We start from the raw sequence: 16,547 nt of genomic DNA on the forward strand, positions 1-16,547 counted from the left end.
GTGAAACACAGATATCTATATTTCTGACCGTTGTCAGTTCTCTCCATGGTTTGAACCCTATAGATGATCTGTACACTGCTATAGACTCACTATATATGTTAGATACAATGAAACTGGTGGGCCATTCATTTGGTAATGATATCCGAGCTTAACGGAAAAATCAGTGGCACTGTAACACTGGCAGTGATTTTACCTGTAGTTTTTGATCAGAACAACACTGCAACGATACGTTTTTTTTTTTCGCCAGTTCTCATTTAATAAAAATATCCATACAAAGTTTTTTTTTCTGTTGTCATGTACAGCAAATATCCCATATACATAATAGTCTGAGATCATCCACAACACTCCTAATAAAAGCCAATACACTCTGGTTGAGTTATCTACATGAAACACACAGTGTGGCTGGCCATGAATGTGCTCTTATTAGCGCCTGTCCAACGTCCACTCAAAAACATAACACACCGAGTATGTCCTGCTGAAGAGCAGTTCTAAAATTCAGCTCACAAATGGACAAAAATAAAGGTACAATGTTACAATGAACGCATCTCGAAAAGCCATTCATGCAATTAAAGCAACACTATGTAGCATTTTACCTTAAAATTACAGCTTCAAAATCATTGGGACGCTCCTTTGACCTGTAACAGGGAGAAAAGTGTCTCTGTTGTTGCCACTCCGCTATCTGCACTATGAAACTTTTGTGGTTATGTTCAGTGATGTTTCTCTCTGATTATCCACAAATGCATGTGTAAAGCGCATTCTTTAGAAGTAGCTCAAGGCGCAAATTAATCTTCCCGAGCCCAGGAGCAAGAAATACCAGTTCTGCATAATGCTGCTTTAAATACTCTGTAGTTCATAACAGCTAAATGCAATAAAAATGGCAAAATCAGTAATACAGCATTTGGTGAAGAAAACGTTCATAAAAGCATTATTCCGTATTGTGGCATCAATTTGGACACAAAGCTCCAGATTTCTCACAGGGCTATACTGAGAAAAAAAAAAACAAAACAAAAGAAACACACTGCACCTTGTGGGCAAACATCATTAATGAACATCTTAGTTTTCCTTTGTTACTTAAGAACACACTATAACCACATTCAGTTCTATCTTTTAAAGAGATCCTGCAGGTCCAAATATAAGAAGTATGACAAATGGCCACAGCCTACACAATAGACCACTCATCATGAAATATTTAAATATCACTGATCCATACAGCATATCTTTGGTTTGACATCCAGTTCAATATCGTGAAGTAACATGAAGGTAAGTCCTAAAGCCGCAGGTCATTTTGTAAGCAGTGAAAAAGACAAACCATTGAGATGAAATAAGAATAAATATCTTATTTACAGTATCAGGTACAATAGAGCTTATAATTCACCGTCCATATACTTTACAATACTCTTCTTTTTTTTGGTTTGGTAGGATGGAAATAAGGACCTAAATCTCTGCTGTTCTACTCAGATATGCCAGATTTTTACATTCTATGTAGAAAAGGAACTACAACAATTTCTAAAAACTACTAGGTATTTTTCTTCTATGCATTTTGGCCAAAGAACATTTAAAGGCAAATATGTTACGGGTGTGAAAAAAAAAATGAAAATGTTCAGCCCCTTTTATCCTTTTTTTTGCTGATGCTTATATACATGCTTATGTGACATAATTTTAATATAAAAAACATAAGATAAAAGTACAAAAAGTAAAGAATGTGCATGAGGCATTGAGCTCAATTCAACAAATCACTAATGCACAGTGTTTGCAGTGACAGCAACAACAAAATAATTAGTAGAGTCAGTCTACGAAACGGGTGCCATTTATAAATTTTTTTGTAAAAAAATGAAATCATTTTTTATTAGTACATAGCCATGTTCACATCATCAACATGCCATTTGCAGCTAAAATTTCACCAAATACTGTAATTATTTATACTTATTTATTTATGTAATTATTATAACATTTTTTTTATATTTCTTTATATATATATACCCCTCATTACATAAGACATTTATCAAAAATAGAAACCTTGTTTTTGTATAAAAAAAATGTATGACTTCTGTCCCTCAGCTTAACTTACCACCCCGTCACACTGACTTATTTTGTCTATAAATAATGTACTGTAGATTTAAATGACATCCTAAAGAGGGCGTCATGACATCATGCAAGCTATTGGATCAGCCAGGAATAAAAAAGGCAAGTGCTGATGTTCGTTTACATTGTTTATTTGTTGCTTTTGCTTCTGTGAAATCACACCACCGAGCAAAATAGAGAGGGAACACTTTTGATTAACATGTTTAACTCTATTAACGCAAAGAAAAGAATATACCAAACTGCTTAGGATGATTAGCATATGTGCAGGGCCAGAAGCTTGACCACAAGAAGAACTTCAGCCATTTTAGGATGTAAATTACCACCCCGTCACATGCCACCCTGTTGCGTTATGGCTTCCATGTCTAAATAAAAAAAAACAATAATAATCAGGATTGTATGCCAGAGATGGGAAATTGTTTTTGGAGGATAAACATTTCTTTGTTGTGTTTGTTTTGTTTTTGTTTTTTTAAGTGCTTGCTTTAGATTCAACTTTTTGGGAACTGCAATGTGGAAATGGCACCCTTTCGAAGAATGAATCTAATATTGTCATTCTAACTAAAATATGAATATGAATATTTCCTTATTCATCATAAAGTAAGCTTCAGTAACAGCAAGGTCAGACCTTTCTGGATCTTTTGTGGAATACTCTGTAAATTGCAAAAATCATAGCTATATAGTGAATGTATTAAATAATAGAATATAGGTTACATTTGAGTTGTTTTTTTGTATATATATATATATATTTTTTTTTTTTTTATTATATATTTTTTTGTCTCCTTTTTTTAATCTTAATCTTAATACATAGTATAAAAACATAAAAAAACATCATTACAGTAAAGAAAGTTACATCATACTGCACATTCCTGGGCAGGGGCAGTTAAAAGCCAGCTCCCTACTGTGTGAAATCCACCTGTTGGGTCAAACTGGACCCGATTCAGTTACTGTCTTGTTTTCCATCTCTTTTCCACTGTGCGGTCCAGCAGGGGGCACTGTAATATCTGTAAGCTGTTAAAACAGACTGGCTAGAGACTACACCAGAGAGCCAGCTTGATTCTGCGCAGGCACCATGATGGGCACGCCCCCCATGCGGGAGATGTTGGCAATGCTGACTCCGGTGGGAAGGGGAGGTGGACGGGGCATCTGCGGTTGGGCTGCTTCAGTCCTGGGCAGGGAGCCTCCATTGGAGCTGGGGGGTGCAAGGGGCTGCCGGGGCAGGGTGGGGTCAGTGTTGTAGCCAGGCAGAGTGTGCTCAGGGGTGGCGGAGGGGGCCACTGGACGGGGACGGAAGCCTGCTGTGCTGCCAGTGGCAGTGATGATGGAAGCCGTGTCGGAGGTGGGGTGGGAGTGGGAGTAGTGATGCTGGTAATGGTTGTGGGTGTCTCGGAGGTGAGGGCTTGAGTTAATGGATGAAAGAGTGCCATTTTTAGAGACAATGTCTGAGCCTGTGCCACTCTTGGCCCAGGAGACACGCTTGGGAGCCTGAGCATCCTCCCTGAAACACACACACACACACACACACAGAAGGTCAGACAGTTGGCTTTCATTGGGCATACACCACCTCACCCACAGAGAAGATAAATCCATTCTAATATCTATGATATTTGGAACTACTGCATATAGATCATTGGGGCCTTGTATACACTATATGGACAAAAGTATTGGGACCGCTGCACATTTATTGTTTCTTTCAAAATCAAAGGGATTAAACAAGAGTTAATCCTGATTTTGTTGGAGTAACTGTCTCTACTGTCCAGGGAAAGCTTTCTACTAGATTATGGAGCATTGCTGTGTGCATTTGATTGCATTCAGTGACAAGAACATTAGTGAGATCAGGACGTTGGATGATCACCACCCCACCTCATCCCCAACACCCCAACTCATCCCCAAAAGAACACATTTCCACTGCTCCACAGCTCAATGCTGAGGGGCTTTATCCTTCTAGCCCATGCCTTGCATGGTGCCAATTGGTGTATGTTGATCTGCTCCAGAGAGCCCTGTTCTGTTGGGAACACTTCTCTACAGGGGCTAGACAAGCTGTGAGCAATGGGCCCAACTTAAAGTAGCTCAATGCATTCATTAGAAAGGTAGTGTAACAAGCACTTAGTCTTACTTGATGTCATTGGCTAGATCTTCCTCTGTGTCCCTCCTTCTTGTCCACAAGAAAATGATGAACAGGACGATGAGGACAAAGCCCACCACTGCGCCCACTGTGGCACCAGCTATCACCCCGGCATTCGTCGCTAGGCAACAGAAATAGGACACAGTCATTATTCAAGTTAATTTTAATAGTTGGTGCAGGGAGCATTCTAGTGGTGCAACCACTATGCATTTAGCTTAGATCCAATGTAAACGGACAGACAAACAGAAACACAGGCAGACACGGGACGTACAGGTGATGACCTCCAGGTTGATGTAGCACTTGCCCTCTCCTGCGGAATTGGAAGAGGTGCACTCATACTTTCCTGACATGTTGCTGCTCAGGTTGTTGAGCTTCAGAGTGCCCACAGTCTCATCTGATAGAAAACACACACACAAGTCAGTTTGATTATTACTTATTTTTATCAGAATGTAGACATACATCACCAGATCATCTAATTGCTATTAGCCCAAACAAGTATTTATAAATATTATCATGAATTATAACACGTCAAACATGATCAGGCTGATTAACGTGTGAAAAACTTACTGAGCATAGGGGAGAAGAAGACCTCTGAGGACGGGCTGGTTTTGGCCCACTTGTATTTGGGTGCAGGTTTTCCAGCGCTGGAGTGGCAGGAGAGTGTGACGTTAGCTCGGAGTACTGGCTGTCCCTGCAGCGTGCAGACAGGCATGGCAGGTGGGACTGCGTAAAAGGGGAGACAAAGGTAATAATGAGGGTCAGCTCTAAACTGAAAACTATAGAACTACAGAGGAAAGATTGAATGAGCAGTACTGCCTGTGCAGAACTGTTCTATACCGCGCACTCCAAGACTTCATGTAATCAGAATCAGCTCTCCTTTCATAGAGACCATCTAACCCAACATATTCATGCCTATGAGTGTAGGTGTGTGTGCATGTCCTTCTCTCTTTCCTCGTAAGTACCTACCTTTTACGTTAACTGTCAGCTCTTTAGGGGATCCAGGGCTACCTGGCAAGATAACCTGGCACATATAACGACCCGAATCCGACTCCACAGTGTTATTGATGTAGATCGACAGGTTGTTGTTGGGCATTGTATGGACAAAACCCGATCTGCCATTATACCAAGTGCCATGATCTACGACACCATTTATATAGGAAATGATCTACAAAGACAGAGAGAGGAAGAGACAGAGAGAAAGAAAGAAAGAGAGGAACAATAAATAGCCTGGCAAAAAAAATACATCATACATGTAGTGAGGTCTGTCATATTGCACCAAGTAGTACAGTAACAATCAGAGATAGTGCTTTTCTGAGAACGTATGTGTACTTTACCAAACTCTTTGTTAAAAGTGGACGATTGGAGAAAAATACAAACGTTAGGTAGGTATTTTTTTATTTGGTGCTTTGCAGCAGTCTCCATAAAATCATGTAACCTACAGTTTATTCTACACTGATCAGGAGAAGTGGTCAAAAACATTCATTATCTTTATCAACAGTGGCATCTGTCAAGTGGTGGGATACATTAGGCAGCAAGTAAGCAGTCAGTTCTTGAAGGTGATGTGTTAAAAGCCTGAAAAGCAAATAGACAAGCATAAAGATCTGAGCCAATTTGACAAGAACCAAACTGTGATGTCTAGATGACTGGGTCAGAACATCTCTAAAACATCATCTTGCGTAGGTCTTGTGGTGTTTTTCAGGAATGCAGTGGTCAGTGCATACTAAAAGTGCTCCAAGGAAGGCTGACAGGGTAATGAGCACTTAAGGTTCATTGATGTGATTCATGAGGGTCGTGTGGAGTCCATGTATCAAATGGTCAGATCTGTTGTGGCAGCACATGGGGGACCTACTCAATGTTAGACAGGTGGTGCTTATGTTACGGCCGATCTGTGTATATCAAGAATAAAACCCCTGAGAACGGATGAATACATTGGGTATAAAAAAAGCGTACAATGCTGTAATTTTAATTATTTTGTCAATAAACTGCTTTAATCAGTTTAGAGACAGAGCTTGAACAATGACAGAGATTAAACAATGAATCGATCAATTCAGCTAACATTATGTTGTTAAAGTGCAAAAACATGCTGCTATAAAGCACCCACCATTTCAGACTTGTCTGCCATGTTCCAAATGACAGTGGCCTCAGAGATGTCACCTCCTGTGTATGTGGCCCGGAGGACCACCATCTGCCCCTGGATCACCTCCACATTCGTCTGAGGCAGCTGAAGCTCGGCCAAGACACCTACAGAGCGTTTACAGGCAGGATGGTAGAGAGGGAGAGAAAGAAAGAGGAGAGAGAGTTTGAGCATACCTTTACAAAAATGCTGGACGGCAGGCAGAGCTCAAAGGATGAAATAACAGTGTCAAAAAAAATCACAGATGATGTAACAGGGCCCAGTTCTGCAGACAGAGCAGAAATGACCTATAACAGATGTACGTAAAAGGGATTTTAAGCTTTATTGTCCGATACAGAAGAGTCTCAGAACCCTCTGCCGTAAATGTTAGCAGTAGCTCTAAATCAGTACAACCTCCAAAGACACTGAAGAAGCAATAAGAACAATGAAGCCCAAAAAGAGGGCCTCAGAATGGAAATTAATGGGATCCAATAGTGCCTGCATTGAAAAACGCAAAAAATACTGACCTCAATTACAATTACTGACCAAAAAGGGTAGTTAGACCACCCTATTAGGCTCACCAGGATCATTTGTTAAGCCAGACTTTCCACATAAGAACTTTAAGCTGTGTTTCAACTGAAGGTTTCACTTAAGTTCAATATGAAAACTGCTTGTTTAGAGACATTTTCCAAATATATACACCGATCAGCCATAACACTGAAACCACTGACAGCTGAAGTGAAAAACATTGATTATCTGGTCCCAATGGTACCTGTCAGGGGGTTGGGTATGAATATTAGGCAGCAAGTGAAACAGTCAGTTCTTGAACTTGATGTGTTGGAAGCAGGAAAAATGGGCCAATTGTAATGGCAAGACAAGTGGGTCAGAACATCTCCAAAACGACAGGCATGCCGTGGTCAGTACCTACTAAAAGTGCTTCAGGGAAGGACAACCGGTAAACTGGCAACAAGGTTTTTGATTTAATCCATGGAGGATCTGCTAACGTCTTGGTGCCAGATACCACAGGACACCTTCAGGGGTCTATATTAGGCAGGTGGTTAATGTTATGGCTGATCTGTGTATTTAATGATACAATTTAGCTTTTTAATGAATTGCATAGACATGTGTGACATACAGATATAGTCAGGCAACTACATGGTCAGTCTAGGCTGACTCCCAAACCTGATTTTTGAGAGTGGATGGCACTACAGTCAAAAATTACAACACCACATAAAAAAACCTGTCTTTCTTAACATTGATCTTTATTTTAATAATATATATTTTTTTAGCTCTAACTAAAGCTCTAATGAAGATAAAATGTCAAGTCAAGTCAAGTCAAATTCATTTGTATAGCACTTTTTATAAGTGTTGTTGTCACAAAGCAGCATAACACAATCAGTAATTAGTAAAAGACAGAAAAAAATAAAAATAAATAACATAAAAAGACATGAAAAATCGAAGACCCCCAGTAGGCAAGCCAACGGCAACAATGTCAAGGAAAAACTCCCTATGTCCGTATTTAGATTTTCATGGGGTGTCCTAATTTTTTACATGACTACATTTACATGAAGTAGCACTGGTATTACATATTACATTGCATTTAATTGTAGAGGGTTACAAAAAATACAGATATTTTAGCACAGTTGCGCAGTCTGCTCATCCACAGCACAATATTTGCGGCATCAAATGTCAGTTAAAAATTGTTGTGGGCAAAAAAACAACATAATCAACCATTTTTTTAAAAACATTTAAAAAGTTGTAAAAGACAAAAAGAAAAAACAAAAAGAACTATATATAAAACATATAAAAAACAACACTATCAATAACTAAAGATCAATACGAATAATTTATATCCATTAACCAAACCATTGACCAGGTTTAATTGTGCCATTTTTGACTGAAACATGCCGGTGATCAGTGCTCGAGAAGTACTGGTGATATCCACTATATGCTCACAAAGCTGCTTGTTGTCATGATAATGATAAATACTGAAATATTTGAAATATTGATCAAATCTGCTGATATTGCTATGGTTCCAATGTCATCATACATCTCTAACCGACAACAAGCTCACTATTTTCATTTGTCAGAGCATTTAGATCAAAAATTCTTATGAATTCTAAGAAACACACATTCAGTCAACACCAGTCTACTGTAAATGTGCACATTCCCACCTACATGTTCAGCACAGGATGTCTTCTTGATTGTTCTCAAGCTCGTTAAACAAACAAAGAAATCAGTTTGAACCTATTCTCGACCAAACCAATTTCCAGCACATTCCAAAGATAACACCTCCACAATCCCAGGGTCTAAAACCTATTCTGAGTTTGTATATCAAACCTGCCAGAGAATGAATTCAAGATCAATTTAGGATCAAAGTTCTGCCTGCAATGTCTGCCTGCCCTAACTTCCTTCCTCTCCCAGACCCCTGAGGCACTCACATTCCCCCAGGTGGAGATAGACAAGCTGCATCCAGCCTTCCTCCTCTCTCTCCTCCATGTCCTCCAGTTTGGCTCCAAGTCTTCAGCAAAGCGAACTTTGCAGGAAAGCACTCGCTTATCAGCTCACGGACACTGACAGACTGTGAGATAGAATCCCACTACAAATCCTCTATTCTTTCAGGAGCTTTAAGCGCATTCAGCTGGAGAAAATTAAAAGAAACCTGGTGACGTAAGCTACAGGCATCTTTCAGGCTTAGCGAATGGCATAGCACGAGAGATGGCGAGAGGCGGAGAGGCAGAATAGATAAGAAAAAGGGATGCCATTAGAAAATGGCATATTGGTGTTAATGACGATCAGGCCGATATTAGCAAAACAAAAAAGGTGGAAAAGAATGTGACAAATCTAGACTGAAATAACACACACTCACACTGCATGAGGCCATGATGTGTGTTTGAGATAGTTTGAGTAAAATAACCTACTTTTGGATGTTCATGTAAAGTCATGTTATAAAAACTACAGATTAATAACAATAGGCCTCATTCACCAACTCTTCTTAGGTCCATTTTTTTTGGCATTTCTTCCCAAAAATCTGAGTCCTTGTAAAATTGTCAACATAATTGGTGGATTTTTCACATTACTAATGTAACTGAACACCAGCAACAGTCCGCAAAATACTGAGCGCACAAAGAAGCAGAGAGCCTGCATCCCTGAGAGAGGACTCTCACCCGCAACAAAGTGCCCCCTCCGCCATCTTTACCCAGAATTCTCATCACAAAGTCTAAGCGCTCTAATCCTTAAACAGGATGTAGTCTGCACTACTCTCTCTCCACCATTTCTCCCCATTTATGGAAGGCTTATAGTCACATGTTCTCCTCCCCATGGTACACTGCACAAAGTGGATGGAATAATAAAGAAATTCTTCAGCACAACCTCAAACCCTCAGCTAGGGACAAGTGGGTTTTCCAACAAGACAATGACCCCACACACACATCAAAGGTGGTTGTAGGATGGCTAAGGCAGGCTAACATCACGCTTTTGGAATGGTCTTCCCAAAGTCCTGACCTTAGCCCTTTTGAAAATACATGTCAAGTCAATGAAAGTCAAGTCAGTGCCAGGAACTTAACTAAACGCTACCAATTCTGCCAGGATCAGAGCTCAAATATCCAACCAGAATTCTGTCTGAAGCTTGTTGATGGCTTTTAAGGTCAAGGTGCAACTTACTAAGAGAAATTTGACAAAATATTAGATGTATGTATATTTTTCACTCAAAATTCTGAACTCCCCTAAAATTAAAATGTGAGCACCATTTATTTTTAATTAAAGATGTATGTGGTCACTCATTCTACCTCAAATAAATCCCTGAATTCCCAATATTGCCATAATTTTAAGCAAAATCTTTAACCACAACTGTATATGTCAGTTCAGGTTAAACAGTTTAACCCCACCCATTCATGCCTAAATTATAAAGTGCATTTTGGACTGAACCGCTTAAGGCATTTGGTACAAAGGTAATTTACAAATGTCATTTTTATATTACAATGTAAAAATACATTGGTAAACACACAGAAGTGTCATATCTTAAAATCAGAAAAATCAGATACAGCTTCTTTAATGCAGATCAAGTTAAACAGCGTTAAGTCAAAAGGGAGCACCATGCTGTGGCTAGAACCCAGTGCCATACTTTTGTGTCCACCTGAGCAGGGCCTTCACAGGTGTGCCCTGGCATGTACATACATGCTCTTGTATGCACATTCTAATACACACATATACCGAAATCATTCACTAGCTGTATTCATTAGAGTAAGTGGCCAATCTTGGACAAAAGTACTGGGACACCTCAAATCAAGACGATTCAAAAAGAGTTAATCCTGCTTCTGTTTCCTGTCTCCAGTGTCCAGCGAAGGCTTTCTACTAGATTTTGTTGCATTTCTGTGAGGAATTGACTGCATTCAAGAACATTAGTGAGGTCAGGATTTTAGATGATCACCACCTCATCACAACGCTAGCTCACCAGCTCATCCAAAAAGTATTGTGCTGGGGGGCTTTATACCCCTCTAGCCCGCACCTGGCATTAGGCATGGTGTCTATAGGTTCATGTTAATCTGCTGCAGAGAGCCCTATACGATTCTATAGGGACTAGACAGGGCTGTGTGTGCATTTGCACATCTCTGTCAGCAATAGGTGCAACTTACACTGGCTAAATGCCTTCATTAGAAGGGGTGTCCACAAACATCTGCACATTTCGTATATGAAGGCAAGGTTGGATGTATTACACATCAGTCACCAAATGGGGGCAGCAAATCTTCAATAACCACCTCTTGTATGCTTCCATGGCATCCGTGGTGTATCCTATCTAGGAAGAAGTTAAGTTTCAGATTTTGTGTGTGCGGCTACACAATACATGTATGTGTGTGTGTGTCCTGAATGTGTGTATTTGTATGCTGAATCATTAACCTTAGTCTGTATATCGCTTGAGTGTATAAGCCCACATTACTCAAGCCCTGAGTGTAGCAGACTCTTTATACAAGTACACACAGGTTTTTAAGCATCTGTAGTCAGATACACAGATGCATTAATTCTAATACACCAGAACTAATCCTAGATAAACACTCAGAGAAGGTATGCATTCTGGGACTTTAAGAAAAGTGGTTCACACTCACACTGGTGACTTAAATGACAATGTCTTAAGAGCCATGAGGGACACCTGAGTCATAATCCCACCAAATGCAGAAAGGAGCAAAACAGGAGAGGAAAACTGTAAATGCTGTCAGCTGCAGTACTGTGGACTGAAAATTCACAATGAAGAACGTTTCAGAAATCGAGGGCAAGACAGCTTCCCCTAAAGCTGCTAATCATCAGCCATTATCACAGCTCTCTAATGACAGTTCCCATCAGCCTGAGCACCAATCTCATTTACGCTATTTCTTCACATTAGCTCATCTAATGGTCCGCAAAATGACTTCTGGGATTCCAGTTTCTTATCTACGATGCCACTTTTTTTTCCACAAGGACACAGTTCTTTATGTATTGTTTGTTGGGAGGTCTCTTCAGAAGACGCTTCTCATTGGTTTAGACACAGCTGGTAAAAAGCTAATTTCTTACAACATAAAGCATAAAGCAAACATCAGAATAAAGAAACTGGGGAAAACATGATGAAAGAAGTCTGCAGTGACCATAATGATAGATGTAGGGCCCTATGGTTTTAGCGATGCAGAGAACATGGACAGAATTAGGAAAGGGATTTTGAGAATTTGGACATTAAAAAAAAAAAAAAAAAAAAAAAAAAAAAAAAAAAAAATATATATATATATATATATATATATATATATATATATATATATATATATATATATATATATATATATATATAAACATAGCATTTTTAAATTGTGTCTTCAGTCCCTTTATTTATCCAGATATCGTTCACATTTATGGTCGTTTTAGCTACTTTTTAGCACTATTTGTCAGCGTTCAGACCATGCATAGCAGTAAAGGCTTCAGGGGTTGCTAGCTGACTATGGTGGCTAGGTGGTTAGAGCACTGGGTTATTAATGAGAGGACTGTGGGTTTGATCCCTGGGTTCACTGAGCTGCCACTGTTGGGTCTTTGAGCAATGCCCTACAGATGGGTTAAAGGCAGAGGCCAAATTCCACCTATGTCTGATACAAATGGTGAATGTGTCAATAGAAGATGACCAGTGGCACCAATTATAGACCAACACTGCTGCTTTTTCTACATTTCCTTTAGTACAGGTAGAGTGTTGTTCCTTGAATGAGCAAGCAAATCCAGCAAATCTCACACTTCAGGGACAACAACACTAATTTGTAGGGCTGTGTATTGACAGGACACTATAGCACATATTACGATACAGGGTTAATGGTTTATTACACTGTAATTTATGCAATACTGTAAGCCAGATGATACACTGAGCCATCATGTGCATAAAATCTGAGTAAAAGAAAAGTTTTATGCAGTCAGAACAGTGGGATCTGAAGATCTAGCGGTCAGGGTTTAAACACAACACTAACGCAATCAACCTTTGCATGTAAACTATTCATTATAAATCAAATATTGCAATACTTTGATATTTTGATATTTTTGATACCCCTATTGAATATGCCCTGAATTTGTACTCCCAAACTCAAAGTGAAGTGGCTGAATATGTGCACTTGTCAATTTCTGGTGGTGTGGATTAATGCCGGTTTTCTCTCTTTCAGTGAGGCACAGGCCAACACACGTGCCACTTTGTGGAGGATCCTGCTACTTAAAAAACCAAGCATAGTAAAGCAGCCATTCTAAATAACCAAAGTGTTCTTGTTGTTGCTGAATGTTATATCAATAAAATGTATGTCTTTATATATATTATTTAGATTATGGAATGCAAAATGCTCAAAAGATATTCCATCTGCAGATTCCCATGATAAGTTTACTTAAACAACAGACAAAATCTCTAATCATGCCTTGAGATCCAGATCTGATCAAAGGGAAGATGAAGATGAAGATGAAGATAGAGACGAAAAAGGAAGGCCAGCACTGAGAGTGAGGGCATGTCCAACACAGAGGGAGATATGGAGCCTGGTAATTAATGTGGAATGAGGGACTTTTCTCACTAAAGTAATCTCCTGTATAATGGAGGGCCTGCCCTTAGTACGATACAGGGTGTGAGAGAGAGACAGAGAGAGAAAAAAGAGAGAGACGAGACGCTGCTATCTGCCCTTCCCCTTTCTGATCTGTAGTTATTAATCCACTCACAGCAGCAGCTGGGTCAGATCTGAATTATATATACCAGAGAGTGGCATGAAGGAATGACAGTCAGAGTGGAATCTGAAACATGTGGCCCCTCTACTCTTCAGGAAAAGATGAATTGCTACTGACTGTCTTGTTTCTGAAGCTTTACTTAAAGGAATATTCCTTTATTCAGCGGCCCATTGGCTTGTACTATAGGTGGGCTTTGAGTCGATGGGTCTTCTGTTCTTTTACTAAATACAGGGAAACAGGCTGATATTATTGTGCATGGTGCATATCGACTGGATCTGAAGCATTCTTTTAACATGGCCCTTCTAAATGCATATTTATTCAACCGAGCTTGGCACATGCAGAATGCACAAACTGTCATGCACTGGCTCTAGCACAACAAGACAATGAGCTGGTGGCCTGATCAGAACTTGCTGAAGGACGTATCATAAGCATTACTTCAGGTCAACAGAGTCCAGTTCATGGTATTATTTAATGTGCATTTACTGCTTCTCAATCCTGGACCTGTGTCTCCTTCCTGCGTATGGAAGTGTTTTCCATGCTCCAACACCCGGCTCAGCTCATGAAGGGTTGGCTAATTAGTTCATTAGGGAAGATGTTTTGGAAACACAAGAAAATGTGCAGCATTCCAGGACCAGGGTGACAACCAATGCATTAGATGAGACCAGGAATTTGTAATCCCATCTACAGGGGGAGATGGGGTAATGTAATTATCACTGGTGTATCTTACCTAATTTTTATGGACAGTGCGCTCCCATGTCATTAAGATCTTGGCTTGATTGTAAAGATTGATTCTCAAAATGAATAGTCAGTATTGATTTGCTAATCCAGACAGAAGCGTGGCAATTGTGTGTCATGCTGGATTTATTTAATTATTTTAGCCAGTGAAATGTTATGTTATATTTCAAATACACTGTATGTTCAACAATATCTAGCAAATTCAAGTGCTGAGACAGGTGTTCTTCTGTGCACACACAACTTATAATCTTTTTAGAAAAGCACTGCCAATAGCAAATGTTGGCGAAGGGGGTCTAAAGCAGTGGAACTGTATTCTCTAGAGTAATGACGCTCCATCCAATACCTCTGGGATGAGTTAAAGTGGTGTTGGCGATCCAAAACTAATCATCCAACCTGACCTCGTGAATGCTCTTGAGACTAATGGCAATCAGATCCTCATAGAAATGTTCCGACATCTAGTGTAAAGCCTTCCCGGCAGAGTAGAGGATGTTCCTGCTGCACAGCTGTTTACAAATGTTGGGAAACAAACTGTACAATCTGCACTTGTTATATGTACTGCAATCTAAAAATCATGACAGATCAAAACAACAAAAGGAAAATCTATGGAAAGCCTTTCTAGCCATGGTAAAAAGGCAATGGCCACTTCAGGAGAATTGTGATGATTGTGCTTTAATAACGCTGGTAAGCGGCATTTCACAACCAGACTCTGCTAGTTATCAGAAAACGGGTTGCTACGCAAACCAGACCTTGTGGTCATAACTTTGTATGAGGCCTGATCCGGGGAAGGAAGGAAAGGGGAAGCTAACGCCAGTGAAGCAAGCAGGTATCACTGCTAATTGTAAAAACTAACCCTAGCCAACTGACTTTAACATTAATGCTACGGCATGCGATACAATACAATATGATGAGTTAAAATACAATTCGATATGATGAGTGCAGCCTTACTGTAAATCAGCCAATCAGAGCAGAGCTGCTCATATTATTCATGAGCCCACCAAAAATGTGTTTTATTTAAGGGCCAGAACATAGGACTTGGATATTTTGGATATTTATTATAAAAACATCTAAGAACAGCTTACAATAATCTATAGCACATTCTACAGCACCTCTAAAGCATATCTTTTTTGGCACCTTTATTTTAGGACTGTACATCATGTGTGCGTGTGCTGTGGACAGAGCTGTTAACAGTCGTAATTGCAGGAAGAGCTCAGATTAGTGTGTTTATTCCTCATTGTCTCCCAGCAAGACTCCTGTTGTGATGAAGTAGCCTGAGGAGCACTTTGATGGTGGTTCCGCACTACGTCCGAGCAGAGGGTTGGGTGGAGGGCTGCACTTCCTCCCTGACCTCTATAAAAACCACAAAGTTACAGCACGTCAAAACTCCTAAATCTCCAGGCCTCGGACTTCAAGAGTCAGCGCTTTGCGGCTCACACCCAGCATGATAAACTGATGCAAGAGAGTGATCTGCAAACTCAAAGCTAAGGTCTCCAATCTAGACGATCAAGAGTCGAGAGTTTTCATCACGCTACCGAGAGTAGGAGAGATAAATGTGTACTGCACTGAGCGTTTCTGAAGCAGAGAGGCGGTGAACGATAGTTAACCGGGCGCTGATGAAGATCAGCTGTCTGTTACAATGACTGGATGGGGCTAGAAGGCTCCATCCATCAGTTTCATCTGTCTTCCAGGCTCCTTCCTGGCAAGTGAGAAACAGAAAGGCTGGGGAATGAGGAGACGAGGGGTGGGATTTACTAGAGGCCCTACAGTATAATCTTATAAAACATGTCTTAAAGATAAAAGGCTTACATAAAGGTTCTATACCAGCTACAGGCTCTTCCTAAAACTGTATGGCCATGACAGTCTTTACTGTCGTTTACTGTAAGGACTGTAGTAGAGATGAGTTCTACCGCAGCATTGCTGATCACAGCCAAATCCAAGAAAGAAGCAAAAGGCAAGAACGCTAATTATCAGATAAACAGAAAAGGCTCACTGCCATACGACACACACACACACACACACACACACACACACACACACACAGATGGTAATTACAGACAACAGAGAAGAGAATGTGTCTGAACTATTACACTGGGACAGTTCATCTGAGACATACTTAAAAGGCATTAGTTTAATTGCTGGTGGAGGATTGAGCTTTTTCCAGATAATGTGGGTATATGTGTGTATGTGTGGTGACACGTAAGAGTGTGTGTATTTGTCTGTGTGAATGTGTGTGTGTGTTTGTGTGTGGCAGCTAAGGATGGGTTTGACGTTACAGAGAGCCGATAACCGTCTCCCACTGCT

General features: G+C 40.1%; 1 protein-coding gene across 1 annotated transcript in view; it reads right to left on the reverse strand.

Annotated features, from left to right (window-relative positions):
• Positions 1 to 230: 230 nt before the first annotated feature.
• Positions 231 to 16,547, reverse strand: part of esama (endothelial cell adhesion molecule a) — a 54,070-nt gene continuing 37,753 nt past the window's right edge. The window contains exons 2-7 of the mRNA XM_072659165.1: positions 6,303 to 6,442; positions 5,168 to 5,366; positions 4,769 to 4,924; positions 4,473 to 4,595; positions 4,193 to 4,322; positions 231 to 3,574 (exon numbers count right to left, since the gene is read on the reverse strand). Of these exons, the coding sequence (XP_072515266.1) occupies positions 3,112 to 3,574; positions 4,193 to 4,322; positions 4,473 to 4,595; positions 4,769 to 4,924; positions 5,168 to 5,366; positions 6,303 to 6,442 (1,211 nt within the window). The 3' untranslated portion in view covers positions 231 to 3,111. The remainder of the gene's footprint in view (positions 3,575 to 4,192; positions 4,323 to 4,472; positions 4,596 to 4,768; positions 4,925 to 5,167; positions 5,367 to 6,302; positions 6,443 to 16,547) is intronic.

Source organism: Salminus brasiliensis, chromosome 16, assembly GCF_030463535.1.
Source record: "Salminus brasiliensis chromosome 16, fSalBra1.hap2, whole genome shotgun sequence".
NCBI classification, from domain to species: domain Eukaryota; kingdom Metazoa; phylum Chordata; class Actinopteri; order Characiformes; family Bryconidae; genus Salminus; species Salminus brasiliensis.